We start from the raw sequence: 26,142 nt of genomic DNA, 5'->3' as shown, positions 1-26,142 counted from the left end.
GAGAGCCCAGCCGCTCCTTCCGGGGTCCCCTCGCCTCACCCTCACTGCTCCTAGGTCTATAACTGTTCATACTTTCATAGGCCTCAGCTGCCTTCTAACTGGGGAGGCTTTTAGAGGACTCCAACAGGCCTGAAGTGGAGGCAGCTGGCCCATTCCGAGCAGGACAGCTCCCTGCCAGCTTCTTCTGGCTGTCCTGCAGTGTTCTGCCTCTAATTATCAGGCCTTTCACCCTTTCGGAGCTGCCTTTCCCTGCTCTGGAGCAGCCCTCGGGCCTGACCTTGTCACAATATGTACAGCAGTATCTGTGGTTTGTGATCAGTGTGAACACCCAGACAGACTGCAAGGCACAGGATAGGTGCAGATTGCTGGGTGAAAGTCCTGAAGCCACCTGGGCATGCTGCAGGGCCCAGCTTCCTGCAGATCTGGGATAAACCGTCCTCTAGAGAGAACAGGGAAGTCTGGCACGGGGCTAGTCTTCAGCCTGCTCTGCATGAGCAAGGAATGCCTAGGGAGCCCTAATGTTCATTGGTTCTGCAGTGTCAGGCTCTGGCTTTCCCTGGAGCACAAGGCAGGGTCTGAAGTTCAGGAAATATTTTGCAAGACACCGGAAAATCCTGGCTCACCCAAGCCGCTGGGCATTACAGGGATTCTGTTCCTCCGTGCGGGCAGACCCCCTTTCTAGCTCAGTGTGGCTTGAGCGATGTAATGTGAAGTGTAAGTCTGTCTGGTTGGCCAAGAAGAGTAATTTTGTTAAAACAAAATGTTCAAAGCCTGAGGCCTGAATAGCCTGATGTGCCTGGAATGGTCAGGTTCCATCATTCACCCCACGAGGGTTGTTATTCACCCAGGAGGTGCACTCCGAAAACGGAACAAAACCATTGGCTGTATGCGTGTGCCATTTAGCTGCACTTTAGACAGGCTGTAGATTGTGCTGTTCTGTTGCTTTGCAGGCAGATTAAGAAATTAAATTAAACCTTAAAAGTTAGAGTGAATTTGTTCCACTAACAAATGCTTGTGAACTGTCCAAACCAGAAACAGTATAAATAGGCAGATCTCATTTCTTCTGGTTTGGAGAAGGGCCATCTAGAGATAATAGATCACAGATGCATGGGGAAGGTATCTGTTCCCTTGGATGGACTGAAGTGGGCAGGACCCTTTTTTAATTGTGATTAATGGCTTTATTATAACCTTTGCCTGTTCATTTCTGGATGCCAAGTTATTCAGTCTCTTAATTGTTCCATTGGCCAGAAGTTACATGACCAGTCACCTCCCGCTGGCTCATGGCACAGCTCGTTTTCTTCGTTGGTGGTGATACAGCATTCAGGTATAAGCACTGTCACTGGGCTCCACCAATGGAGAGCAGAGGTGCCTTTGCTTTAACTTACTCTTAATTCCCAGAGCGGGTCGCAGCTTACAGCCTTTTGGAAGGCGGCCGTGATGACCCCAGTGATATCCAGCTCGAGACTATGTTAAACTTCCCCAACCCACCTCTCGGAGTCCCTGCACAAGCTAAATAACGAATTCCGAGGCCCCGGAATTCGACAGGCTCTTCGGGGAGTTTGAGATGTTGGAGTTGCTGCGTGTGTTGACAAGATGCTGTTTGTTAACAGGGATCCCAAGGCCCTCCCGGTCCTAAAGGAGATCCCGGTCCTTATGGAACCAAAGGCGCAAAGGTGAGTCACAGGCGGTCTGAAACAAGCCATGTCATTCTGTGCATGGCTGGAGGGCTGCTGGGAGGCTGCCTGTACCACTGGCTCTTCTAGTAGCAGTAGAGGGGAGGTTCCGGCTTTGTCCTCCGCCTGCCACCTGCAAAGGGGGCTGAATTGTCTCACCGAGTGTGAGGCGTCGTTAATCGTTGCTAGTTCCCTGGGCAGGCAAATCCCTGCTCTAAAGCGAATAACGATGGGCCAACTCCTCCTTCGTTATGGGCAGTGTGCAGGGCTGACCTGGCACAAAGCCCAGGCTGAAGCCAGTGGAGCGGCAGGTGCCCAGCGCCTCGTGGGAGCCAGCCTGTGGTACCCAGCACGTTTCACTCCTCAGGGCTAGGAAAGCAAGTGGTCTCTGTTTTGCTACTGTCCTCTTTCCTCCACTGAGCCCTACGTGCCACGCTCTGTAAGAGAGGAACATAAATGCCCCTTGCTGCGTACGCTGGGCTGGGTCGGAGAGCAGAACGTTGCCCACCTGCACAGCAATGAGCTGCGCCGTAAGAGGCCAAGCAGCGGTCAGCGCTCACTAGCCCTGCCAGCCCCTGGTGAGCTGTCTCAGATGCTGGCAGGGCCGTGGGAGAGGGGTGCAGGAGCTGCTCACTTGTGCATCCCTCACCAGCGCCCTCCCACCGGCGAGTCTGCCCGTGCGGGGAGGAGCGCAGGTCGCTGGGCGAGGTAGTAGGGCTGCCCCTAGATCGGCGATGAACACAGTGCGGCTGGTGCGTCCGGAGGGCTGTGAAATGGCGAGGGGTGTTGTGGCCATAGGCCTGGTGAGTCTAGGTAACAGAGACGGGTGTGGCTGGCGGAGGCCGGTGAGCCCGGAACGGAACGGGGTAAAATGGCAGCCGTTAGAGGTAGGCGCCGTGGTTCCGTGTGCCGTTTCCCACTCCCTGCGGAGCGGCGCAGACTGACCCAGCCTAAGAAGATGCCGAAAGGCTCTTTGCAGGGCATCGTCTTTCCTGTCAGAGCTTTTACTGTGGCTCGCATGGCCCGTGGTTTAAAGGGAAGAAACCTTTCCTGGCAGCTGCAAGCACCTTCTGGGCTGCGTCCCGGGGAAGGGGACGTAACGCTGCAGCTCTCACGTCATCCCAGTCCCCAGGCTCAGCGTGGTCTGAGCCCAAGCTCACCAGAACGCATGGGGCTGCGTGTTGTGCTGCTGCCAGGGGTGTCTCAGAGCTGCCGTCCCTGGAACACCTTCAGGGTGCCAAACGGGCCACTGGTGCAGCTGTGCGATACTGCAGGGCTTCTCTGGAAGTTCTCCCCAGACCTTTGTGTCGGGAAGGCTCGTCCTGGGGGCCCAGGCCCGAGGAGAGAGGGAAGGTTGTGTGAATGCGGAGTCCGCTCCCAGGAGGAGACGGGCGTTTTAGCAGACTGAGATTGATAGTTTGGGGCCTGGCAGTGAGAATGGGTGGGCTGCTGCCCTGTTAGCACTGGCAGCCCCTTTGCAGCTTCCCAGTGCTGGGATAGCAGGAGGGCGTGCAGAGCAGCTGGGAACGCGCACAGACTGAGGAGCAGGGCAAATGGAAGGGTGGAAGCCTCTTGGTTTTGTAAAACCATCTCCTCTTTGCTACGTACCTCCCTCCTCTGAGAGAGAAACCCGTCCACTTCGCAGCCTGGACTGCCGACAGTGCCTGCAACCTGTTCCCCGGGCGGCCAGTTCCCAGGCAGGCGGCCGGCACGCGTGGGCGAATCTCTGGGGTTGAAGCCCTGTCAGCATTGCAGCGAGTGCCCTCCTGAGCTTCACCTGGGCTGAGCTCTCTGGGGCCGATCCCAGAACTGGCCTGGCACCGGGGGGGGGAAAATGGCTTCTGGTGAGGGCTGGCAGCTGTCCAAGGGTCCAGGAGCCAGGGGAACGGGTGTGAGCTGGGAGCGGTGCTTTGTGTTCCTAATGCCCTGTCTTTTCTCCAGGGAGAACCCGGGCAGGATGGGAGACCTGGCAGACTGGGGAATCCTGGGAACCCTGGAGACAAGGTAAACTGCCTCTCCCACCAGCTGTCTGCAGGCTGCTGCCCCGTTGCTGCTGGCCAGAGCTGTGATGTGACTTCCTAGCCACGGCGGGGCAGGGACGGCACTTGGCTGCTGCTTGCTGGTCTCTCGTGAAGGTCAAACGGGAAGGAGAAAGCAGCTGCCTTTTCACCAGCCCGCGGGGACCAAGCAGGGCGCGCGGGGGCAGTAGCACTGGTGGGGGGATGTTTGGTTCCTTACGGAGCTGCTTTCTGGGTCCCTGGCCAGCGGTGGGCCCCTCCAGGGGATATGTGGCCGCCCGGGCCTTGTCCCCAGAACGCTTGTGCTGGGGTGCGACTGCCCCACCCGAGGAGCCGCGCGACAAGCAAGTGAGGTTAGGCCTCTGCATAGCGTTTACCACCTCAGGGCCTTACCCAGGGGCTGGAACAGTGTGTACAGCCAGGGTGGGGAGCTGGCCTGAGAGCCATCGGACCAGACTGTAACCCCTGGACGTGGTGGAAATCAGGTGGCAGTTCCCCTGGTTCGAGCCCCTGTGGCCTCACCCCGTCCGCCGGAGCCAGGAGACTTGCCCCAGCCTGCGCGAAGGACAGACCGACTGTGTAGCCTGCAGCTGCGTCACTAGCACCCAGGCCCTGTCCCAACACCTGTGACTCACCCTGTTTGCTTGTGTCTGGTTTGCCTGTGCAGGGCCAAGCCGGCAGTCCTGGTAGCCCTGGAGAGAAAGGGGAGCAGGGGGATGAGGTGAGTCCCCCATGTGCACACCTGGATGGGGGTGGTTCCGATCAGCTGGCAGGCCCGCCTGTACTAACCCTGCTTTTATGTCTGCGCAGGGGGCGCCAGGCCCCAGCGGTCCACCCGGAGAAAGGGTAAGTGCGCCAGTGACACAAGCCATGGTGGGAGGGGAGCCCTCCAAGGGGCTGGGGGCGGGAGCAGAGGGGAGCTGGTGTTCACATGACAGGTGGGGACTGGCGGAGAACCATGGGGGCCCCTCCAGACACATCCTGCACCCGCTCAGCAGTTCCCTGCAGTGAGTCGGCCCCGAGCCCTGGGAGGTCTGCAGCTGAGTCCAGGCTGGTCTTGCAGGGCTCACAGGCAATCTGAGCACCTTTCTTTAAACCAGGGAGTGGACCCTGTTCCCACAGACTGAGTAACGCGGGGGACAGGCAGGGAGCTGGTCACGCATTCCCAGCGCTTGGCTGAGAGCCCTTGTCATCACCTCTCCCCTGGCTGCACACAGCACTGTCTCTCCCTCTGCGTGTGTTGTCGGGGGCACGGGCGGGTGCATTTGTGCAGTGACAACCCTGTGCGCCAGGAGCCCCAGGCCGTGCGGCAGTCCCCGTGCTGGGCAGGCCCGCGTGCAGGCAGACGGCTTTTCCCTAAGCCGCTCTCACTCTGAAGTGGGAGACACGGCACGGCGCTCGGAGACGACAGCCGAGGAGCCAGGGGAATCTCTGAACAAGCAGCAGGATTGTGCCTCCTTGAGGAGCAGGCTCTCGGGAGATCCCCCTTCATTGTCCCCTCAGAGGAAGGGGTTTGGACCCATCTCCGAACCTGGGAGATGCCCAGGTATTCATGGGAGCCTGGCTGGCCTCTCTGGAGCCCTGTGCCCTGCCCTGGCAGTCCCTCCCGCTCCTGCGGCTGCAGTGGCCGCTGCGAGGTGGAGGAGACACCCCTCTCTCTCATGTGGCAGAGGCTGATCTGTCCTGGGGCCGGGCAGCCGGGGCCCCTGCTGAATGATGCGGTGGGCCGCAGACCCTCGTGCAGCACCGATTCTGACCATGCTCTCTGATCCTTTCCCAACAGGGAGGCAATGGAGAGCGAGGGCCGCTGGGCACCCCTGGCGTGCGTGGGCCCAGAGGAGACAGGGTAAGTACGCACATGTACGCAGCTCGGTCTTGCTCCTGGCTGGCTGTGCTAGCCACGCCCGCTCAGCACAAAGGCACAGACCTGCGCAGGCGGGGAGCTGGAGTGTACGTCCTGCCCCTGCCAGCCCTGCCGCGTGCCCAGCTCCTGCAGGCTTCACGGGAGAGCCACAAGGCTGCACCCGCGCCCACCCGCGCCCAGCCGCATCCCGCTGTACCCAGGTGCACCCGCGCCCAGCCACATCCAGCCATGCCCACGTGCACCCACGCCCAGCCGCGTCCAGCCATGACCAGGTGCCCCCACGCCCAGCTGCATCCAGCCATGACCAGGTGCACCCACGCCCAGCTGCATCCAGCCATGCCCACCCACATCTAGCCATGACCAGGTGCACCCATGCCCAGCCGCGTCCAGCCATGCCCACCCACATCCAGGCATACCCAGGTGCACCCCGCCCACCCATATCCAGCCATGCCCAGGTGCACCCATGCCCAGCCGCGTCCAGCCATGCCCACCCACATCCAGGCATACCCAGGTGCACCCCACCCACCCATATCCAGCCATGCCCAGGTGCACCCATGCCCAGCCGCGTCCAGCCATGCCCACTCACATCCAGGCATACCCAGGTGCACCCCACCCACCCATATCCAGCCATGCCCAGGTACACCCACGCCCAGCTGCATCCAGCCATGCCCACCCACATCCAGGCATACCCAGGCCCACCCACATCCAGCCATGCCCAGGTGGAAACTTCCAGACTGCTGGAAAATGCCAGAACTGTCATTTCCTGTTTACATGCTGCATCCTGGGAACAGCAGCTCTGCTGTGTGCAGCTTGCAGGGCAAACAGGCCTAAGCAGGAAGCTACAACAGTGCTGTGGAATGAAACACTTAAGAAAGAGGCAGAGGTGAATGTCCAAGGCTCTAGTCTGGCTCCAGGGATGAGCGCTCTGCCAGAAATGTCTCCATCAGTAGCCAGGACCTTCGCACTGTTACAATTTATATCTACTGCTTGACCTGGCCCTATGGAAGCTTCTAGCTAGCAAACAAGGGCCTTATTGCTTTGATTTTCATAGTCCCCGCCTGATAGGCAAGGTGGAAAGCCAAGTATAAAAGTGATGGCAGATGTAGTCGTAGAATCTGAGGGCTGGAAGAGACACCAGGAGGTCATTGAGTCCATCCCCCTGCCCAAAGTAGGATCAACCCCATCTAAATCATCCCAGCCAGGACTTTGTCAAGCCAGGATTTAAAAACCTGGAGGGATCCCACCATCTTTCAAGGCAACACATTCCAGTGCTTCACCACCTCCTGGGGAAATAGTTTTTCCTAATATCCAACCTCCTCCTCTCCCTCTGTAACTTGAGTTCCATTTCTCTCAGTCTGTGATGTGTCACCACTGAGAACAGTTTCTCTCCATCCTCTTTGGAGCCCCCTTTGGGAAGTTGAAGGCTGCTATCAAATCTCCCCTCAGTCTTCTCTTCTGCAAACTAAATCAGCCCAAATCCCACAGCCTCTCCTCCTAGGTCACATGCTCCAGCCTCTAATCATTTGGTTGCCCTGCAACGGATCATTTCCAATGCATCCACATCCTTTCTATCCTGGGAAGCACAGAACTGGACGCAATACTCCAGAGGTGGCCTTACCAGAGCCAAGTAGAGGGGAATAACAACTTCTCTAGATCTCCTGGAAATGCTCCTCCTAATGCACCCCGATATGCCTTCTTGGCTACAAGGGCCCACTGTTGACTCACACCCAGCCTCTCATCCACTGTAATCCCCAGGTCCTTCTCTGCTGCACTGCTGCTTAGCCAGTCGGTCCCCAGCCTGTAACAGTGCCTGGGATTCTTCCATCCTAGGTGCACTTCTCCTTGTTGAACCTCCTCAGATCTCTTGGCCCAATCCTCCAATTTATCTAGGTCACTCTGGACCCTGTCCCTCCCCTCCAGCACATCTGCCTCTCCCCCCATCTTAGTGTCATCCATGAACTTGCTGAGGTGCAATCCAGCCCCTTGTCCAGATCATTAACGAAGAGCTGCAGAACCGATCCTATTGGCTAGTTCTCAGCGTGCCGGAGCATAGCGTGGCCCGGCCGGGTTCCGTGCCGGCCAGCAGAGCAGGTGGAAGAAGTGCCAGACGCTCCTCTGGCCGGACTGGCAGACCGCAGGGCAGAGGCGAGTGCATGCAGCTAGGGGATTGTGTGTTGTGTGGGAGCAGAGCTGGCTGGGCTGTGCAGAGACTGGCCACTTACCTCCATGCCTCTGGCTCCCAGGGGACCTTGGGAAGAGGCACTTCCTGGCTGCTCAGTGCCACACCTTAGCAGCTCTCCTCTCTCGGTCTGGCACATCCTGAGCTGCAGGGTGGCCGGCCAGCAGGCAGGGGCAGCACCATTTCTGGACTTTCTCCCTCATGCAGTGCTCTGCGCTGTGCTGTGGGGAGAGGGTCCGGACGTGCAGAGCCACTGGACAAGGCCTCTGCTTTCCGGGCAGCCTGGAGCTGCATGACACTGGTCCTGCCGCTGAGCGCTTTGGAAGCAGCAGTGCTGGGGTGCAGTGCCGAAGGCAGGGCTGCCAAGGGGCCCGTGGGTTTCCATGCACCGACATGCAGAGCCAGGCACACCGCCCAGCTCAGCACATCGGCCATGTCCCATGTGGGATGAGTTTAACCGTTCTTAGCTCCCGGGAGCCTCCCCACACCCTGGGTCCAGGCACCACCTGCCAACTCCACTGCTCTCCTGTGCTGCTGGCGAGCCCTGGCCACCTGTGCAGCCAGCAGCCTGGGGAAAAGCAGAGGTGCTGAGCCACGGCCTTTGGCATTGCAGGCGCCCTCCCCCAGCTCACAGTCTGCCCTGGGAATTGCTTCTCACTGAGCCAGGCCCTTTGTCGCTGATGCAGTACCGAGCAGGGAGCCTGGGTCTGTAACTGGCCAGCCCTGTCCCGCCCCCTTCTTAGCACAGTCCCTAAGCAGCCAGCAGGGATGGGGGCCCGGTGCGTATGTCCCCAGTGCATCGTCCCCACGCAGCGCCCAGGAGGGCCCGGTCTGGGAGCTAGGACCCCAGCTCTGCTCTGTGTGTAGGCACAGGTCCTGCATGTAGGCAGAGAAAAGCACCTGGCCATTGCGCACTGCAGGGCGCCCGCCAGCAGCGAGCCAGGAGGGGCGGGAAGATCTCCTGAGTGTCCGAGCACTGAGGAAGGGACCACATCTCCACAGCTGGTTATACAGCCCCTAGCACAGGGGCCTGTCCTGGCTGGGGACAAGGGGGCCATTGCCATACACACTGACGACCATACGTGAAACTTCCTGGGAGTGGCGAAGGCAGAAGTTGGCCCAAACCGACCTCTCCTGGCCACGGAGAAGCTCGGCCGTTGGTCTGTTTTGCTGTTGCCGGACGGAAGCCACCCACTGATCTGCCCGCGGCCTGGAGCACCCTGGAGCACTGGCTTCTCCCCCCGAGCCACGCGCTGCAGCCCTGTCTCGCTCGGCGGCCAGTGCTCCCTGTGCCTGGCGAGCGGGTGATGGTCTGTGACCGAGCTACTCCCTCTGCTGCCCCCTGCGCTGCGCCAGTCTCTCTCTGCTCCCCAGTGCCCAGAACTCTGAGGGTGGCTCCAGGGCTTACCTGTTCTTTCTGCCTTTTCAGGGTGAACCTGGCCCACAGGGTGACCAAGGACGGGAAGGACCACTTGGGGCGCCTGGAGACCCTGTAAGAACATGGGCAGCGGCAGACGGGGGGTGGGCCAGAGGTGGTGTGCGCCCCGCCTGGATTCGTGCCCCAAGACAAGAGGCAATGGGAGGGGGCAAGCCCGAGTCCGGGGCCTGGGGAAGCCCAGCAAGTGGAGACTTGGCAGCTGTGTGGGGCTGAGAAACTCCACGTCCTGCTGGTAGAAGGAGGTGCCAGCAGGGCACAGAACGCTGAGCCTGGGGGCGGGACCCCGCCGCTCATGGCCCCTGAGCCCGTGCGGGGAGCCGGGCTGCGGTTTGGCCCCTGCACTGCTGTCGAGCAGTCCTGCCTCCTTGCATGGTTTGTTCTAAGGCATGCGAGGCTGGCGGGCCCCTCTGCGGGGCAGCCCTGGCTTTCCAGCCTGCTCTCCCAGCAGTTCTGCCCCTCCAGCACCAAAGCTGTGCGCAGGGCAGTGAGGTGGCAGGGCTCACAGCAGCTGGCTGTGGGACCAGGGCTCTCCCATGGAGCTTTCCCGTGCCCCTCCCTCCACAGGAAGCAGCTCCCGGGGCAGGCAGGGCTGGTCGTCTCCCCAGAGGGGTGGGCGCCTCAGGGGTGTGTGGGTGCTGCGCTGCCAGCTGAGTTGTGCAGCTTCCCCTGACTTTCAGAGCGTTCCCTGTCCCTGCCAGCAGGCTCCCGCGGCCCAACATGCGCCAGGCATGGTTGGCAAGCAGGGCACCCCCACGCTGATCGCCTGCGCGGGTCCCAGGGCACAGCGAGGCGATGGGTGGAGTAAGACACCACACACACACCTGCCTGCCAGGAACACCCAGCTCTGGTGCAGCCGGGTGCAGGCCAGGTCCACCCTAAATCAGGTCCTGGCTGCCCTGCCCGATACATCACCCCAGTCCCCGGGGGTAGGAATGCCTGGGGCCCACTCAGTGGCTCGCCTGTGCGGCAGCATTCAGCCAAAGGGACCCCTGGGAACCCAGGTTTGTGGGGCCAACTCTGCCCTGCCTTCTGGGGGTGGTGTCCCCCAGGGATAGGTCAGTGTGGAGAGGAACATGGCCGCACCCACGACAGCCCCCCGCCCTTCCCCCTGAGCCTGTGCCGGGAGCCTGAGACCCCCCCGAGGCACGGCAGAGTGCCCCCCTCCCCCCCGCCAACACAGGGCGTAAATGAAGGCAGCTGCCCACACAGACCAGCAAAGCGCGAGTGCTGACGCCAGAGCGGCCCTGGGAGGCAGCGGCTGTGTGCCGACCCTGGGCGCTGAATCCCGTTAGCCGTGGCAGGGCAGGGGCCAGGGCCAGCTGCCCTGAACAGAGCCAAGCTCCTGCTGCAGCCAGCGTGTTTAACTCCCCGAGGGCAGGAGGCTCTGCCCGCTCTGCCTTAGGCGGCCCTGCGCTGCGGTGGGCTTGGAAGGGTCTGGGTGCATGGGAGACTGTGGCTGTAGAAAGCAATTCCTTTTGCTGAGCACTCATGACATTTGCCCTGTGCTGGCAGCGACCTGTCCCTTGCAAAAGCTTCTGCCAGGAGCAGCCATTTGAAAGGGCCCCGGAGCGCTTACCTGTGCCTCTCCCGGCCCCGGCCCCGTCCCCTCTGCAGCAGAGGCCTGCTCTAGCCGGGCTCTGCCCTCCCTTTACCTTTCCCAAGCGAAGCCCAAAGCGTTGGTCCAGCCCCCGACGTCTGCAAGCGCAGCAGCCACCTTCTGCGAACGGAGGCGACTGGGCCCCTGCCCGGGGAAGCCAGCTGGCTGCCGTGGCTCTTCCTTAGAGCCTGGCCGAAGGAGGAGCAGCAGCGGCAGGTAGCTGAGCTCCAGGGCCACGCAAAGGCCTGTCCTCCCACTCAGCAGGGAGAGCCAGGCCTCCACCGGACGAGCCAGCAACCGATGGGAAAGGAGGCATCGGCGGCAGGGTTGGACGTCAGGCTCTTTTACGATGCGTGCAGCTGGGGGGGGGGCACACAGTGTGCACGGTGGGTCCTTCCAGGAAAGAGACAGTCGCTGCAGCCAGGGTTAGCCGAGCCACGCGAGGGGGCTGCTGTGGACAAGCTACAGCCACCGGGGACTAACATGCCACCTCTGTCAGACCAAGATTTGAGGGTGGGCTCCTTGCCATGGCTCTAGTCAGGACAAGCGTGTTTACCTGCCTCGCCCCCATAAATGCATCCACCGTGGCTGAGCGAGCATCCCAGGCAGCCGCCTGCCTCTGTGCTGCAGGGCGTGGAGGGAACACATCTCCTCCTTCCGCGGAAGATGGGATAGCCCAGCAGTCCCCTCTCAGAAGTGCCGGGCATGCTGAGCCTTCCACGGCAGGAGCCTTTCGGGTGCCTGCTTTGGCTCTTGCTAACATGGATGCAGGGGCCCCGCGAGATTGCAAAAGCAGTTGCACTTGCGGACGTTTATTCCATGCTCCGGGAGAAGATGCTTGTGCTCAGCCAAAGAGGAAACACACGTGTGGCTGGTACTGGGAAGGGGCTTGGCAAGCAGTGTTTTTCAAGGCTCGTTATCTGCAAATTCTGGCTCTTGAATGTGTTGCTCTTGGCTGAGTGCAGGGCTCCTGATAAGCTTTGACTCCATTTCTCTTTCTTTATGTCTGTGAGAGAGTCCAGAGGTCACTGTATTCTTCCCTTGATCTCTTCAGAAGTCCTCAAGAGTGTGTGTGTGTGTGTGTGTGTGATACCCCCATGTTAGACAATGCACACACACACACACACACACACAGAGAAAGAGAGGGTAGGAGTTGACCGAGATTTGCAGGAACCTAAACGCAGGCCAGGCACTGCACCAAGTCTGTTGAAATGGCGTGAACAGCACAAGCCAAGACTCTCTTGGTCAGGGACCCTGGCAGCACAGAGCCGGACAGATGTGTCTCTCCATGACTGCCAGCATCCCAGCTTTCTTTGTGTTCAGGTTTCTCGCAGTGCACAGGAGTACGGTGGCATCCCCAGGACTAGCCCCCCTGTGGCAGTCACGGCGTTGTTTTGCGAGTCATTGGAACCCAGCCAGAGCAGCTGCACAGACGTAGCTAGGCCTTGCGTGTTTGTGTCCGTTCAGTAAACAAGGTTGTGGGGGACCCCGCTGGGCTCCTGTGGCTCCTTTGTGTTGTTTTTCTCATGCAAAGAGCAAACGACCCAACAACCAGCGAAGGCAGCATGGAGCCCACCTCTGCAACTGTTACACTGGGAAGACCGCAAAGGGTATTCTATGGGCATTGCCCTTCGGGTGGGAAGAGTGAATTTAACATGGAGCTGCAGTACAGCATCTGCTCTTGCTAGTTTCACTGCAGGATTACCAGAGACCACTGAACAGGGTGACTTGGCGGACACCCTCTGTACTGCTCAGACAGCACAAGGGAAATCCCTGGGCATTGTTACTGCGAAGGGAGCACGGGACTAGAACCAGTGTCTTGCAGAGCCCTGTGTCGGGAAGCAAGGAGGTCCTGCGCGACTGGGTAAAGAAGAGCTGGGAGAGGGTGCGGTGGACTGGCAAAGCCTAACACACCTGCAGGTTTGAAAAACCAGAACTCCAGCCCCAGACTGGAGGGAGCTGGGCCTTGGGGCAGGACAGCAGTGCCTTGGGCGATCGGCGCAAAGGCCGAGGCAGAGCAGCAGCATGTGTGGGGCGCTGGAATTCCAGCCAAGGTGAACGGAAGTGAGAGGAGCGCGCTGCCATGGCACTGCCCTTCTCCATGGTGATCTCCAGGCTCCATTAGCCCACCCTGGCAGGTGGGTCGGGACCCTGTACCTAGAAGAGAGGGCATATTTGCCTCATTGCTGCTGGTAGCTTTTCTCCAAGACCATCCTTGGTGAGGCCCAAGTCCACTGGAAATCAGAGACAGTGACAAGAAACATCTACAATTACAGCGCATACAGGGGCTTGTTTCACTCTAACACGGTCGTGTCTGGAATAGCGTTGCTGCATGCTTCACGGCAGCGAGCCGTTGCGAGAGCATCAGCGGCCGTTCCCGGCGCAGAGTTACGAGGTTGGCCTGCTGATCACAAGAGCCTCGGTGAGTTTTGAGGCTGCGCCTCTGAGAAAGGGATCACAGGGGAAAGCTGGAGCCTCTGAATGCATCACAAGGATGTTTTTTCTAGGGCTGGGCTGTGATTTCCACAGGTTCTGGCCTGACAAGAGACAGAGCTGCAGCCTCTGGAGTGCCAAGGCTTCGGAGGAAGCCAGGAAAGGGCCCTCCCCTGCTAACGGGTAGCTTTGTTCCTGACCCTTCCCCGCGTGGCATAGGAGCAGTAATGCCCTCGGTGGAACGGCACAGGAAAGATCTGTAGTGTCTGCTTACCGCAGCAGAACACACCTGCAGCCACATTGATGGAGGAGCTGTAGTCTGAGGGGTTAAAATTTCACCACTCTCCATCTCTACTCTGGTTACAGAGCTTCATCTTTTAGCCCCAGTCATGGGATAATACTCCTGGGTGCCTGCTGCTCCAACACTGGTTGCAAAGGCCAGTCGCTGTGTTCATGACGACGGCTTGCCACACTGGCTGCTGAACGTGGAGGGTCAGGCCACTGACTAGGACCAGAGACGGTCCGTTCTGTGATGAACAAATTGAACAAAGGCCACAGAACAATGTGAAACGGGACCAATCCGGCACGGACCGAGACGTGTGATGTTCGGCACGATGGAATTCCGCACACAAACAACTGCACCCACCTTTCTCTGCTCAAAGGAGAGTTCTGCATGCGTCGTGATGCAGCCCCAGGATAGTTCTCTCGGCTCGCAGCCCCTGCGTGCCCCGAGCATTACACAGAGGCCATTTGGGAGCTGTAGAAGTGGACGTCCTGGCCAGGAGCTTGGTGTGGTGGCCAGGGACTGAAACACAAAGAGAGGAATTGGCAAAACAAACTGTCAACTAACTCACATAAGCTGACACATGGTTCTCTGCCCCCAAGGAAGTAGCCAGCCACCCTTGGGCAGTGAACCCACACAGGTTACTCCTCCAGCCCACAGATCGGACAGATGTGCGTGATTGCAGGAGAAACTCCTTCTAAATGGGCTGAAACAGTCAGACGTGAATTCAAGTCACTCAGCGCAGCTGCTGAGAGAGGTCAGAAGGGAGCTTCAAGACAGACTGAAGAGAGCCAATGATCTGCCAAAAGAAAGGATGTCAGTCGTGCCTGATTGGCTCTGCTCCAGCCTTCCACCAGCAAACTAGCAGCTCCATGTAGATGGTGGTGTCCAAGAGAAAGTTAACCCATCGCCACAGGCCCCCCACCCCAGCCAGGCACCCCTCCCCCATGAGATTACTCACTTGGAGCCACACAAGCCACCCGGGGCTGAAGCCCACAGGGCCGGAGGAGCCGCCTCTGGCGCTGCCACCACACGCTTGTCCCAGCGCACGGTGGGGCGTGTGCGCAGGGCAGCTGGAGGGGCACCCATGTGTGCGGCTCTCCTGAGCTGCATTTCGGCACACTGCGCTGCCCCATTTGCATGCGGCAGCCACGGAGCATATGGGGCACCTTGGATGTAGATGGATCAGAAATGTCACAAGCTGCATTGCAGTAGACAAGGGCCGTGTGAGGGGATATGAACTTCTTGGCCTCGGTCAAAACGCGGCCCCCTGTATGGACCAACACTATTCCTGTCCTGGTGCAAGAGTTTGTTTAGAGGATGCAACGTTGCTACTGTGCAGGAAGCAGACTGTACTGCTGGAACTCAGACGCCAGCCGTGCAGCTCAGGGGATGCCATTAAAGGTGTGGCCAGGACACGTTAAAGTGAGATAGCAGAAGGGAGGGTTGTGAGGAACTGTGTGATTAAGTGGCCACACAGTTTCCTGTGGAAGAAAGTCTTCAGGGTGCCCCAGATAATTTGAGGGGCAGGGAGATTGCATCACAGACTGGTCCCTCTGCAAGTTTTCAGCTAACCCCAAGTCGCTTCAGCCCCAGACAGGGAGGCAACATTTCTGTGCACCATTCCTGGCTGCTTCTTGGAGCGGCTGGGCCTGGAACCCCCCAAGGGGAGAGATCAGTCTTGACTTACTCTTAAGATGAGCACAAGCTCTGCTCCAAGAGGCGAGGACAGCTGGATCGTTCTGTAACAGTGACTGTAATGTAATTAAGGGTAACGTCCCTGAGCCAGGAGGGTGCCACAGAAACCCACCAGAGAGGCACTTACCTTCAGAAAGGGGAACAACACAAAAATAAGGAATCTACTTAAGTGGAAGTAAAAAGGAACAGTCACGAGACTGAAATGCCTGCAGGCTTCAGTGGAAGCTTTACCAATACCGCCATAAAAACTCAAATTCCATATCTGCCTCCTTGGTGTGTGTTGGTTTGGTTTGGTTTGGTCGTTTGCTTTGTTTTTTAAAAGAAGAGGACCAAAACAATGACACCTCGACTAAACGAAAGAGGAAAAGAGACGGCTAGAGGCCAAAAAGCATCCTTTATGTTTGGAAGTGAACTCCTTCCCAGGAGAATGGAGAGGAACGTGAACTCCAGCACGTCACCTGGAAAAGTGCAGCTCAGCCAGGCGCGCACACAAAATTTTGAACAGAAAGAAATTGAAGAACAACTAGCAAATGACTCAAACAACAGGTGGCAAGAAGCGGCCCAGGCAATTGGGGGGGCACTGGCTGACAGGTGCGCAAGGAGCACTCAGAGAAGACAAACTGCTGCGGAGAAGCTAGCTGCACAAACCGGCTGCACAGCAGCAAAGGGAGCGATCAGCGAGTAGCTACAAACTGGAGCCTGTTGGAGGAGCTTCCGGAGCCTCCTAGCAGGAGGGTTCAGCGCTGCCCGACTGCTGGACAGGAATGCTGGATTCCCTTACAAACATGGCCTCCTCGCTGCTGGCGTCTCAGACTGACTTGGGTCTGAGGGTGCAGGAAGCTGTGCGGCTTCGCCTTCTCCCTACCCCCTAAGAATTTCACAAACGGGGGCTAAGGACAACACAGGTAAGTTCATTAGCTGCGACAGAGGGTGAATAGCTCTTCCTTGGCCGCGCTCCCCACCCCGTTTGTGGAAGGAGGGTGAATAGCTCTTCCTTGGCCACGCTCCCCACCCCGTTTGTGGAAAGAGGGTGAATAGCTCTTCCTTGGCCGCGCTCCCCACCCCGTTTATGGAAAGAGGGTGAGTAGCTCTTCCTTGGCCGCGCTCCCCACCCCGTTTGTGGAAGGAGGGTGAATAGCTCTTCCTTGGCCGCGCTCCCCACCCCGTTTGTGGAAGGAGGGTGAATAGCTCTTCCTTGGCCGCGCTCCCCACCCCGTTTGTGGAAGGAGGGTGAGTAGCTCTTCCTTGGCCACGCTCCCCACCCCGTTTATGGAAAGAGGGTGAATAGCTCTTCCTTGGCCGCGCTCCCCACCCCGTTTGTGGAAGGAGGGTGAATAGCTCTTCCTTGGCCACGCTCCCCATCCCGTTTGTGGAAGGAGGGTGAATAGCTCTTCCTTGGCCGCACTCCCCACCCCGTTTGTGGAAAGAGGGTGAATAGCTCTTCCTTGGCCGCGCTCCCCACCCCGTTTGTGGAAGGAGGGTGAATAGCTCTTCCTTGGCCACGCTCCCCACCCCGTTTGTGGAAGGAGGGTGAATAGCTCTTCCTTGGCCGCGCTCCCCACCCCGTTTGTGGAAGGAGGCTGAATAGCTCTTCCTTGGACGCGCTCCCCACCCCGTTTGTGGGAAGAGGGTGAATAGCTCTTCCTTGGCCGCGCTCCCCACCCCGTTTGTGGAAAGAGGGTGAATAGCTCTTCCTTGGCCGCGCTCCCCACCCCGTTTATGGAAAGAGGGTGAATAGCTCTTCCTTGGCCGCGCTCCCCACCCCGTTTATGGGAAGAGGGTGAGTAGCTCTTCCTTGGCCGCGCTCCCCACCCCGTTTATGGGAAGAGGGTGAGTAGCTCTTCCTTGGCCGCGCTCCCCACCCCGTTTGTGGAAAGAGGGTGAGTAGCTCTTCCTTGGCCACGCTCCCCACCCCGTTTATGGAAAGAGGGTGAATAGCTCTTCCTTGGCCACGCTCCCCATCCCGTTTGTGGAAGGAGGGTGAATAGCTCTTCCTTGGCCGCGCTCCCCACCCCGTTTGTGGAAGGAGGGTGAATAGCTCTTCCTTGGCCGCGCTCCCCACCCCGTTTATGGAAAGAGGGTGAATAGCTCTTCCTTGGACGCGCTCCCCACCCCGTTTGTGGAAAGAGGGTGAGTAGCTCTTCCTTGGCCGCGCTCCCCACCCCGTTTATGGGAAGAGGGTGAGTAGCTCTTCCATGGCCGCGCTCCCCACCCCGTTTATGGGAAGAGGGTGAGTAGCTCTTCCTTGGCCGCGCTCCCCACCCCGTTTATGGGAAGAGGGTGAGTAGCTCTTCCTTGGCCACGCTCCCCACCCCGTTTGTGGAAACAGGGTGAATAGCTCTTCCTTGGCCGCGCTCCCCACCCCATTTGTGGAAGGAGGGTGAATAGCTCGTCCTTGGCCACGCTCCCCATCCCGTTTGTGGAAAGAGGGTGAGTAGTTCTTCCTTGGCCGCGCTCCCCACCCCGTTTGTGGAAAGAGGGTGAGTAGCTCTTCCTTGGCCGCGCTCCCCACCCCGTTATGGAAAGAGGGTGAATAGCTCTTCCTTGGCCGCACTCCCCACCCCGTTATGGAAAGAGGGTGAATAGCTCTTCCTTGGCCGCGCTCCCCATCCCGTTTATGGAAAGAGGGTGAATAGCTCTTCCTTGGTCACGCTCCCCACCCTGTTATGGAAGGAGGGTGAATAGCTCTCCCTTGGCCGCGCTCCCCACCCCGTTTGTGGAAAGAGGGTGAATAGCTCTCCCTTGGCCGCGCTCCCCACCCCGTTTATGGAAAGAGGGTGAATAGCTCTTCCTTGGCCGCGCTCCCCACCCCGTTTATGGGAAGAGGGTGAATAGCTCTTCCTTGGCCGCGCTCCCCACCCCGTTTATGGGAAGAGGGTGAATAGCTCTTCCTTGGCCGCGCTCCCCACCCCGTTTATGGAAAGAGGGTGAGTAGCTCTTCCTTGGCCGCACTCCCCACCCCGTTTGTGGAAGGAGGGTGAATAGTTCTCCCTTGGCCGCGCTCCCCACCCCGTTTATGGAAAGAGGGTGAATAGCTCTTCCTTGGCCGCGCTCCCCACCCCGTTTGTGGAAAGAGGGTGAATAGCTCTTCCTTGGCCGCGCTCCCCACCCCTTTATGGAAAGAGGGTGAATAGCTCTTCCTTGGCCGCGCTCCCCACCCCGTTTGTGGAAAGAGGGTGAATAGCTCTTCCTTGGCCGCGCTCCCCACCCCGTTATGGAAAGAGGGTGAATAGCTCTTCCTTGGCCGCACTCCCCACCCCGTTATGGAAAGAGGGTGAATAGCTCTTCCTTGGCCGCGCTCCCCATCCCGTTTATGGAAAGAGGGTGAATAGCTCTTTCTTGGCCGCGCTCCCCACCCCGTTTATGGAAAGAGGGTGAATAGCTCTTCCTTGGCCACGCTCCCCACCCTGTTATGGAAGGAGGGTGAATAGCTCTCCCTTGGCCGCGCTCCCCACCCCGTTTGTGGAAAGAGGGTGAATAGCTCTTCCTTGGCCGCACTCCCCACCCCGTTTATGGAAAGAGGGTGAATAGCTCTTCCTTGGCCACGCTCCCCACCCTGTTATGGAAAGAGGGTGAATAGCTCTTCCTTGGCCACGCTCCCCACCCTGTTATGGAAGGAGGGTGAATAGCTCTCCCTTGGCCGCGCTCCCCACCCCGTTTGTGGAAAGAGGGTGAATAGCTCTTCCTTGGCCGCACTCCCCACCCCGTTTATGGGAAGAGAGTGAATAGCTCTTCCTTGGCCGCGCTCCCCACCCCGTTTATGGGAAGAGGGTGAATAGCTCTTCCTTGGCCACGCTCCCCACCCTGTTATGGAAGGAGGGTGAATAGCTCTTCCTTGGCCGCGCTCCCCACCCCGTTATGGAAAGAGGGTGAATAGCTCTCCCTTGGCCGCGCTCCCCACCCCGTTTGTGGAAGGAGGGTGAATAGCTCTTCCTTGGCCGCGCTCCCCGTCCCATTATGGAAGGAGGGTGAATAGCTCTTCCTTGGCCGCGCTCCCCACCCCGTTTGTGGAAAGAGGGTGAATAGCTCTTCCTTGGCCGCGCTCCCCACCCCGTTTGTGGAAAGAGGGTGAATAGCTCTTCCTTGGCCGCGCTCCCCACCCCGTTATGGAAAGAGGGTGAATAGCTCTTCCTTGGCCGCACTCCCCACCCCGTTTATGGAAAGAGGGTGAATAGCTCTTCCTTGGCCGCGCTCCCCATCCCGTTTATGGAAAGAGGGTGAATAGCTCTTTCTTGGCCGCGCTCCCCACCCCGTTTATGGAAAGAGGGTGAATAGCTCTTCCTTGGCCACGCTCCCCACCCTGTTATGGAAGGAGGGTGAATAGCTCTCCCTTGGCCGCGCTCCCCACCCCGTTTGTGGAAAGAGGGTGAATAGCTCTTCCTTGGCCGCACTCCCCACCCCGTTTATGGAAAGAGGGTGAATAGCTCTTTCTTGGCCGCGCTCCCCACCCCGTTTATGGAAAGAGGGTGAATAGCTCTTCCTTGGCCACGCTCCCCACCCTGTTATGGAAGGAGGGTGAATAGCTCTCCCTTGGCCGCGCTCCCCACCCCGTTTGTGGAAAGAGGGTGAATAGCTCTTCCTTGGCCGCACTCCCCACCCCGTTTATGGGAAGAGGGTGAATAGCTCTTCCTTGGCCGCGCTCCCCACCCCGTTTATGGGAAGAGGGTGAATAGCTCTCCCTTGGCCGCGCTCCCCACCCCGTTTATGGAAAGAGGGTGAATAGCTCTTCCTTGGCCGTGCTCCCCACCCCGTTTATGGGAAGAGGGTGAATAGCTCTTCCTTGGCCGCGCTCCCCACCCCGTTTGTGGAAAGAGGGTGAATAGCTCTTCCTTGGCCGCGCTCCCCACCCCGTTTGTGGAAAGAGGGTGAATAGCTCTTCCTTGGCCGCGCTCCCCACCCCGTTATGGAAAGAGGGTGAATAGCTCTTCCTTGGCCGCACTCCCCACCCCGTTATGGAAAGAGGGTGAATAGCTCTTCCTTGGCCGCGCTCCCCATCCCGTTTATGGAAAGAGGGTGAATAGCTCTTTCTTGGCCGCGCTCCCCACCCCGTTTATGGAAAGAGGGTGAATAGCTCTTCCTTGGCCACGCTCCCCACCCTGTTATGGAAGGAGGGTGAATAGCTCTCCCTTGGCCGCGCTCCCCACCCCGTTTGTGGAAAGAGGGTGAATAGCTCTTCCTTGGCCGCACTCCCCACCCCGTTTATGGAAAGAGGGTGAATAGCTCTTTCTTGGCCGCGCTCCCCACCCCGTTTATGGAAAGAGGGTGAATAGCTCTTCCTTGGCCACGCTCCCCACCCTGTTATGGAAGGAGGGTGAATAGCTCTCCCTTGGCCGCGCTCCCCACCCCGTTTGTGGAAAGAGGGTGAATAGCTCTTTCTTGGCCGCACTCCCCACCCCGTTTATGGGAAGAGGGTGAATAGCTCTTCCTTGGCCACGCTCCCCACCCTGTTATGGAAGGAGGGTGAATAGCTCTTCCTTGGCCGCGCTCCCCACCCCGTTATGGAAAGAGGGTGAATAGCTCTCCCTTGGCCGCGCTCCCCACCCCGTTTGTGGAAGGAGGGTGAATAGCTCTTCCTTGGCCGCGCTCCCCACCCCGTTATGGAAAGAGGGTGAATAGCTCTCCCTTGGCCGCGCTCCCCATCCCGTTATGGAAGGAGGGTGAATAGCTCTTCCTTGGCCGCGCTCCCCACCCCGTTTGTGGAAAGAGGGTGAATAGCTCTTCCTTGGCCGCGCTCCCCACCCCGTTTGTGGAAGGAGGGTGAATAGCTCTCCCTTGGCCGCGCTCCCCACCCCGTTATGGAAGGAGGGTGAGTAGCTCTTCCTTGGCCACGCTCCCCACCCCGTTTGTGGAAGGAGGGTGAATAGCTCTTCCTTGGCCGCGCTCCCCACCCCGTTTGTGGAAAGAGGGTGAATAGCTCTTCCTTGGCCGCGCTCCCCACCCCGTTTGTGGAAAGAGGGTGAATAGCTCTTCCTTGGCCGCGCTCCCCACCCCGTTTGTGGAAAGAGGGTGAATAGCTCTTCCTTGGCCGCGCTCCCCACCCCGTTTGTGGAAGGAGGGTGAATAGCTCTTCCTGGCCGCGCTCCCCACCCTGTTTATGGTTCTGGCCACCGCCCTGTGATGATATCGGACTATGGTGAGGATCACCGGTACCAGCTTGGAGCACCGTGGCTGCTGTTGAGCCACAGGCTAATGCCCCCGAGCGGCCAAGCTCCTGTCACCCAGCCTGACAGGCTGGAGCATCCCCAGGCTCGTGGGATTTCCCAGGCACCCCTCAGGCCACAGCTATGGAGAGCCTGTCATTAGTCACAGAAAGTGGAACAGTCCTGTGGGGAAGACTGACAAGCCCACCTCCCAGAACAATTCACAGCCGGATGGTTAATGCACTGACGTGGGAGACTCAGGTTTACGTCCCTGCTTAGAACCAGCCAGGTCTTCTGCCTCTGTGGTGGGTGCCCTCATTCTTGGCTCTGCTGGGGGCAGAGCCAGGCCTGACCAGAAAGTCCACCCTGGATTGAGGGGTGGTGTTAGGTGAAGGTTTACAGCCATCGGAGGAGAGAAGCTCTGGGGTAGCCTTTCAAGGGGAGCAGTGGGAGTAGGGGGAGCCCAAAAACCTCATTGATTTCAAGACTGGGCTTTCTAAATGCATGGGGGGGCTGCCCACAATGGGGTACCCCAGCTGTGACTGCTGGCAGGAGATATCTCCCATGGCCAGGAGCGAGACACTTGATTGGGTGTTACGGCAGAGAATTCTTCCCTAGGGCTCTGCCTGGGGTCGTGCCCCCCTGCTCAGCATTTGGGGAAGTGCCCCCAGGTCCAGATGGCAGAGGACCTGGGGAGCTTTCACCTTGCTCTGCGGCCTGGGCCACAGGTCCCTTCATGGTTTCAACTGGCGTAAATACAGGATTCTTTGCCACTTAATGTCTTTAAAGCAGGACTTTAGAGTGCAGTAACTCAGCCAGAGGTGAGAGGGAGCGGGCAGGAGGTCAGAGCAGAGGGTCACAGTGGTCCCGTCTGCCCTGGGAGTCTGTGAGCGTCAGACCCAGCAGTCACAGTAATGGGCGCTCTCGAGGGCGGCTGCTGCTAGCGGGAAGAGCTGGAGGCCCCACGTTCTATGAAGGCGCCGTTTGGAAATGGGCTCCTAAGCGCGTCATTGCTATGGGCAGTGTGTGTGGTGGGCAGCCAGAGTCAGAGATGGGGCCGTGGTGATCCCCCAGGCCGACCCATTGCCTGCACAGGCCAGAGACCTGCCTCAATAGTTCCTTCCGTGTGTTTTCAAAAGATCCAGTATTGGTTTAAAAACTGCCGGGAACTGAGGGGAAGAGTTCTCTGCCTGGCATGCAGCCCCTCTCGCCCCTTGGACCCGGTGCGAGTTACTTCGTGTTTGCTTGCTTCCCCGCGCTGAGTCAGTTAATGACTGCGGAGCCGCTGTTGTAAATGGAAACCTTCAGATAAAGTATGACGGAGCTGGGTATGCCCCATTGGCATACCAGGGACTCAGCAGGCACCAGCCTCCACCCTGTGGGTCATGAAATGAAGAAATATTTCCCAGCCCCCGGAGAGCTAAATTGGGCCATGAATAGAAGGTCTGTGAGGCTGAAATTTGGGCATGAGTCACCTGGCAGAACCTGGGCCGCCAGCCACGGCCTCTCTGACTCCTCAGCCCTCTGGCTGGAAGCTCAGAACCCCAGGTGAGGTTGTGATGTGGAGGGGACGTGGTCCGGGCCCTTAGCAGGGTGGGAGAGTCAATAGTCTGTATCCCCCCACTTCTGCACAGGCCAGGCCCCAGCGTGTGGGAGAGGGATGTGTGTGCCTCTGGGCAGTGCCCATGGGGAGCGTAACCAGCGAGAGAGGGAAACGTGCAGTCCTGAGTTCTCTTTGTGCTTTCACAGGGCGAGGGTGGCCCCATTGGACCCAAGGGGTACCGAGGAGACGAAGGCCCCATGGGACCTGAGGTTAGTGTCCTTTATCATTGTGTCTTCAAGGAAGGACTGGCTGTGCGGCATATACACCAGAAAGCAGCAACCAGAAAAGGTTTTCTCTCCACCTCCCGATGGGCAGGGGGCCGAGCCCGTCTCATGGGTCTTGGAGGACCGTGCGGTGCCCTTGTGAGCAGAGCAGAGAGGCTGGGTTTCCACAATACACAGCAACACACAGCCCTGACGGGGTGGTGGGATTTGAAACAGGTCGTCCTCGGTGTGGGCCCACAGGTCTCTGGGGTCAGGTTCCTGAGCAGAGCCGGTAGCCAGTGAGTGACTCTTCCGAACAGCCGCCGGTCTGCGCTCTCCGGCTTGTTCAGTGAGGACACTACCGCATGCAGAGGCGGGTCAGGCCCTGCTAGTGGCGAGTCCCACCTCACAAGCCGGGCCTGGATCTTTCCGGCCACACAGCTTGGGGATTTTGTCTGATGCTAGCCTGGAATGGGCCACCGGGCAGGCCTGCCCCAGTGCCCCAAGGGAAACCATAGCAAAGGTCCCCTCCCACGTTGCCCAGGAGCGCACGCCTCGGCTGGGAGCCGTGCAATGCACCCCGCTGGAGCCTCAGTGCCTGGGGACCCTGAGGGGGGGTCGCAATGCTGCAGGGATGCAGCTGGTGCTGGTTTGCCCTCGAAGGGGGCGTTTGCCAGGCGTTCGCCTCCTTTCACCACTTCACTCTCTCCCACCAGGGCCCCAAAGGATCCCCCGGAGCCCTGGGATTGCCTGGTGACCCCGGCTTGATGGGTGAACGGGTGAGTGGCATTCGGCGTGGAAGACGACTTGTGAAAGGTGGGGGTCAGCTCTGGAGCTCTGCGAGAGGAAGGCCCCTCCCCATGGGCTTTCACGGCAGAACTGCTGAGTGCACGTGCCCAGGCTGAGCCTCAGCCAGTGAAAATCACCATCGTTCCTTTGCTTAGCGGGAGAGATGCTCGCTTACACCCAGGCGGGGGCTGTCCTTCCACGCCAGTGGGACACAGACTTACGCTGCCGGAGCGAAGCCAGAGAATGGGACTGGCAGCCGCCAAAGGGTCGGCCCATGCCGGTAGCTGGCCTCCAGCTGTGCTGCGTGGTGTGCGGAGAAGAGGGCCTCACGCATCACGTCTGCTCGCAGGGAGGGCGGAGGCTTTAGCAGGCCAGCGCACTCACTTGGCTTCGCTTTGCCCTGGAAGAGAGAAGCCGGGAACCGCTAACCCTCCCGTCACACTCAGCGGCCTGCAGTCTGTCCCCCGTGGTGCCGGCTGGTTGCTCCGTTCACATCTGCAGGCTCAGGGTCTCCCGTTCTCACCCACCTGGTGTTTTGCACACACAGCCCGATTCGCTCTGTGCACAAAGTCATGTGCTGCCCTGTGGGCGGGTGGGAAGGATCCATTTTTCTCCATGGAGGCGTTCAGAGTATTTTCTCAGTGGAGCTCAATGAGGCAGTGTGATCATCTGGCAGTGGGTCTAGTTTGCATAGAAAAGCAATGAGCCATTCCAAGCACAGCCTCTGCAGTGCTAGGGTTGCCAGATTTTTGGGGAGGGTTTGCAGGACAGGCAGCCTCAGCCAGAGGATCCCTGCCTGGGGAGGTTGGGGGTGACCCCAGCAGTCCCATGGCTGGAAGGCTGCTGTGGTTGGGAGGCTGTTGCCGGCGTGGGGCACCCCACACCCCAACCAGCTCCCAGCCGCAGGGCTGCCAGGGTCCTTCTGCCTCCCTACCCCCGCCCCAGGGTTCCCGTGGCTGGGAGCCATCTGGGGCACAGGGCCCCTTGGCAGCCCCAGCCATGGGAACTCCGGCCAGGGCTGGGCATTTCCACAACAAGTCCTGAGGTCCTGCATTTACACAAAAATGTTGCGACGGGACATTTCTGTGTCAGTGCAGGACGCAGGACTTTCCATGGAAATTCAGGACTCTCCTGCAGATTGCAGGACATCTGGCAACCTTACTCTGCACCAGCAGACAGGCAGCTTTCCCCTCCGGTAGCTTAGCCACAAACTTCCTTCCTTCGCTGATCCCTTCTCGCTGAACCTTTCCCGTCCCGCTTCCCTGGTGTACGTATGACTGAGACCCGCGAGCCTGTTAATTACTGTGGGAGAGCAGCTCGCTCTCGCTCGCAGACTGCAGCCTTCCGCAGCAGGTCCCTGAAGGAATTCTGTCACTGCACTGCAGGGGAGGCTCACTGAGGTAACATGACCCATCCAATCCATGGGAGGAAAAACAGCCTGTCTGGCCGACACGTTTTCCAGGGGAGGCAGGAGTAACCGCCTGTCTGCGACACTGCTGCTGGCCAGCCCTTTCACTATGCCCTTCAATGCCGCAGGCTTCAAGAGTCTCGCCCTGAGTCCCCGCTGCAGGAGAGGACGTGGGGTTCAAACCACTGCAGGGCTGCCAGAGCAGCTGGTTCCCCTCCGGGGACGTGTCTGACACGTACGTGTGTTGGCACTTGGCTGCACCCTCTTTCCGAAGGCCAAACCCTGCACACCTGAGCTCTGAAATGTCCCATCACTGTGAAACTGCAACAGCAGCTTCTGCCTTCCTGTCTCTCCCGCCTCCCGGCCCCTGCTGCGCGCGGAGAGGTGCTGAGCGGGCAGACGGGCATTGGCAGTGGAGAGCGGGGAGAGCAGTCACCGCACCCCCAGCCATGGCTCTCTTCACCTTTGTGGGGCTGTAGCACTGAGTTTGTGTGGGAAGCGGAGTCAGGAGAGACACAGGGGAAGCAGGTGTTGCTTCTGGAGAGAAGAGGCAGGAAAAGTGGCGTCTAACTTGGCTGAGATATGAGTTGGGTGGCTCCTGAATCATGAGCCTGTAAGAATGGCACTGGGAGCATCCAGGCCTCTTGTCTCTGGCTCCAGCTCAAACACACTCAGCTTATGGGTAGGGAAGTTTTCTGCTGCCAGGACTGCACAACCAGGCTGGAGTTTGGAAGTCCAGCTGAGACGTGACCAATGCGAATGGAGGCACAGCGAAAAGCCAGGCAGGCGGCCACGCCCCAGGAAAAGCCAGCTCAG

The 26,142-nt window shown here is 59.2% G+C and overlaps 1 protein-coding gene across 1 annotated transcript in view; it reads left to right on the top strand.

Annotated features, from left to right (window-relative positions):
* The window catches only part of COL6A1 (collagen type VI alpha 1 chain), a 61,905-nt gene that overhangs the window by 22,682 nt on the left and 13,081 nt on the right, over positions 1-26,142 (top strand). Inside the window, exons 15-22 of the mRNA XM_075000806.1 lie at positions 1,611-1,673; positions 3,615-3,677; positions 4,359-4,412; positions 4,502-4,537; positions 5,475-5,537; positions 9,164-9,226; positions 23,073-23,135; positions 23,846-23,908. Of these exons, the coding sequence (XP_074856907.1) occupies positions 1,611-1,673; positions 3,615-3,677; positions 4,359-4,412; positions 4,502-4,537; positions 5,475-5,537; positions 9,164-9,226; positions 23,073-23,135; positions 23,846-23,908 (468 nt within the window). The remainder of the gene's footprint in view (positions 1-1,610; positions 1,674-3,614; positions 3,678-4,358; positions 4,413-4,501; positions 4,538-5,474; positions 5,538-9,163; positions 9,227-23,072; positions 23,136-23,845; positions 23,909-26,142) is intronic.

This window comes from Carettochelys insculpta, chromosome 8, assembly GCF_033958435.1.
Source record: "Carettochelys insculpta isolate YL-2023 chromosome 8, ASM3395843v1, whole genome shotgun sequence".
Lineage (NCBI taxonomy): Eukaryota > Metazoa > Chordata > Testudines > Carettochelyidae > Carettochelys > Carettochelys insculpta.
The sequence above is the reverse complement of the archived record's forward strand: the minus strand, read 5'-3'. Positions and strand labels throughout refer to the sequence as shown.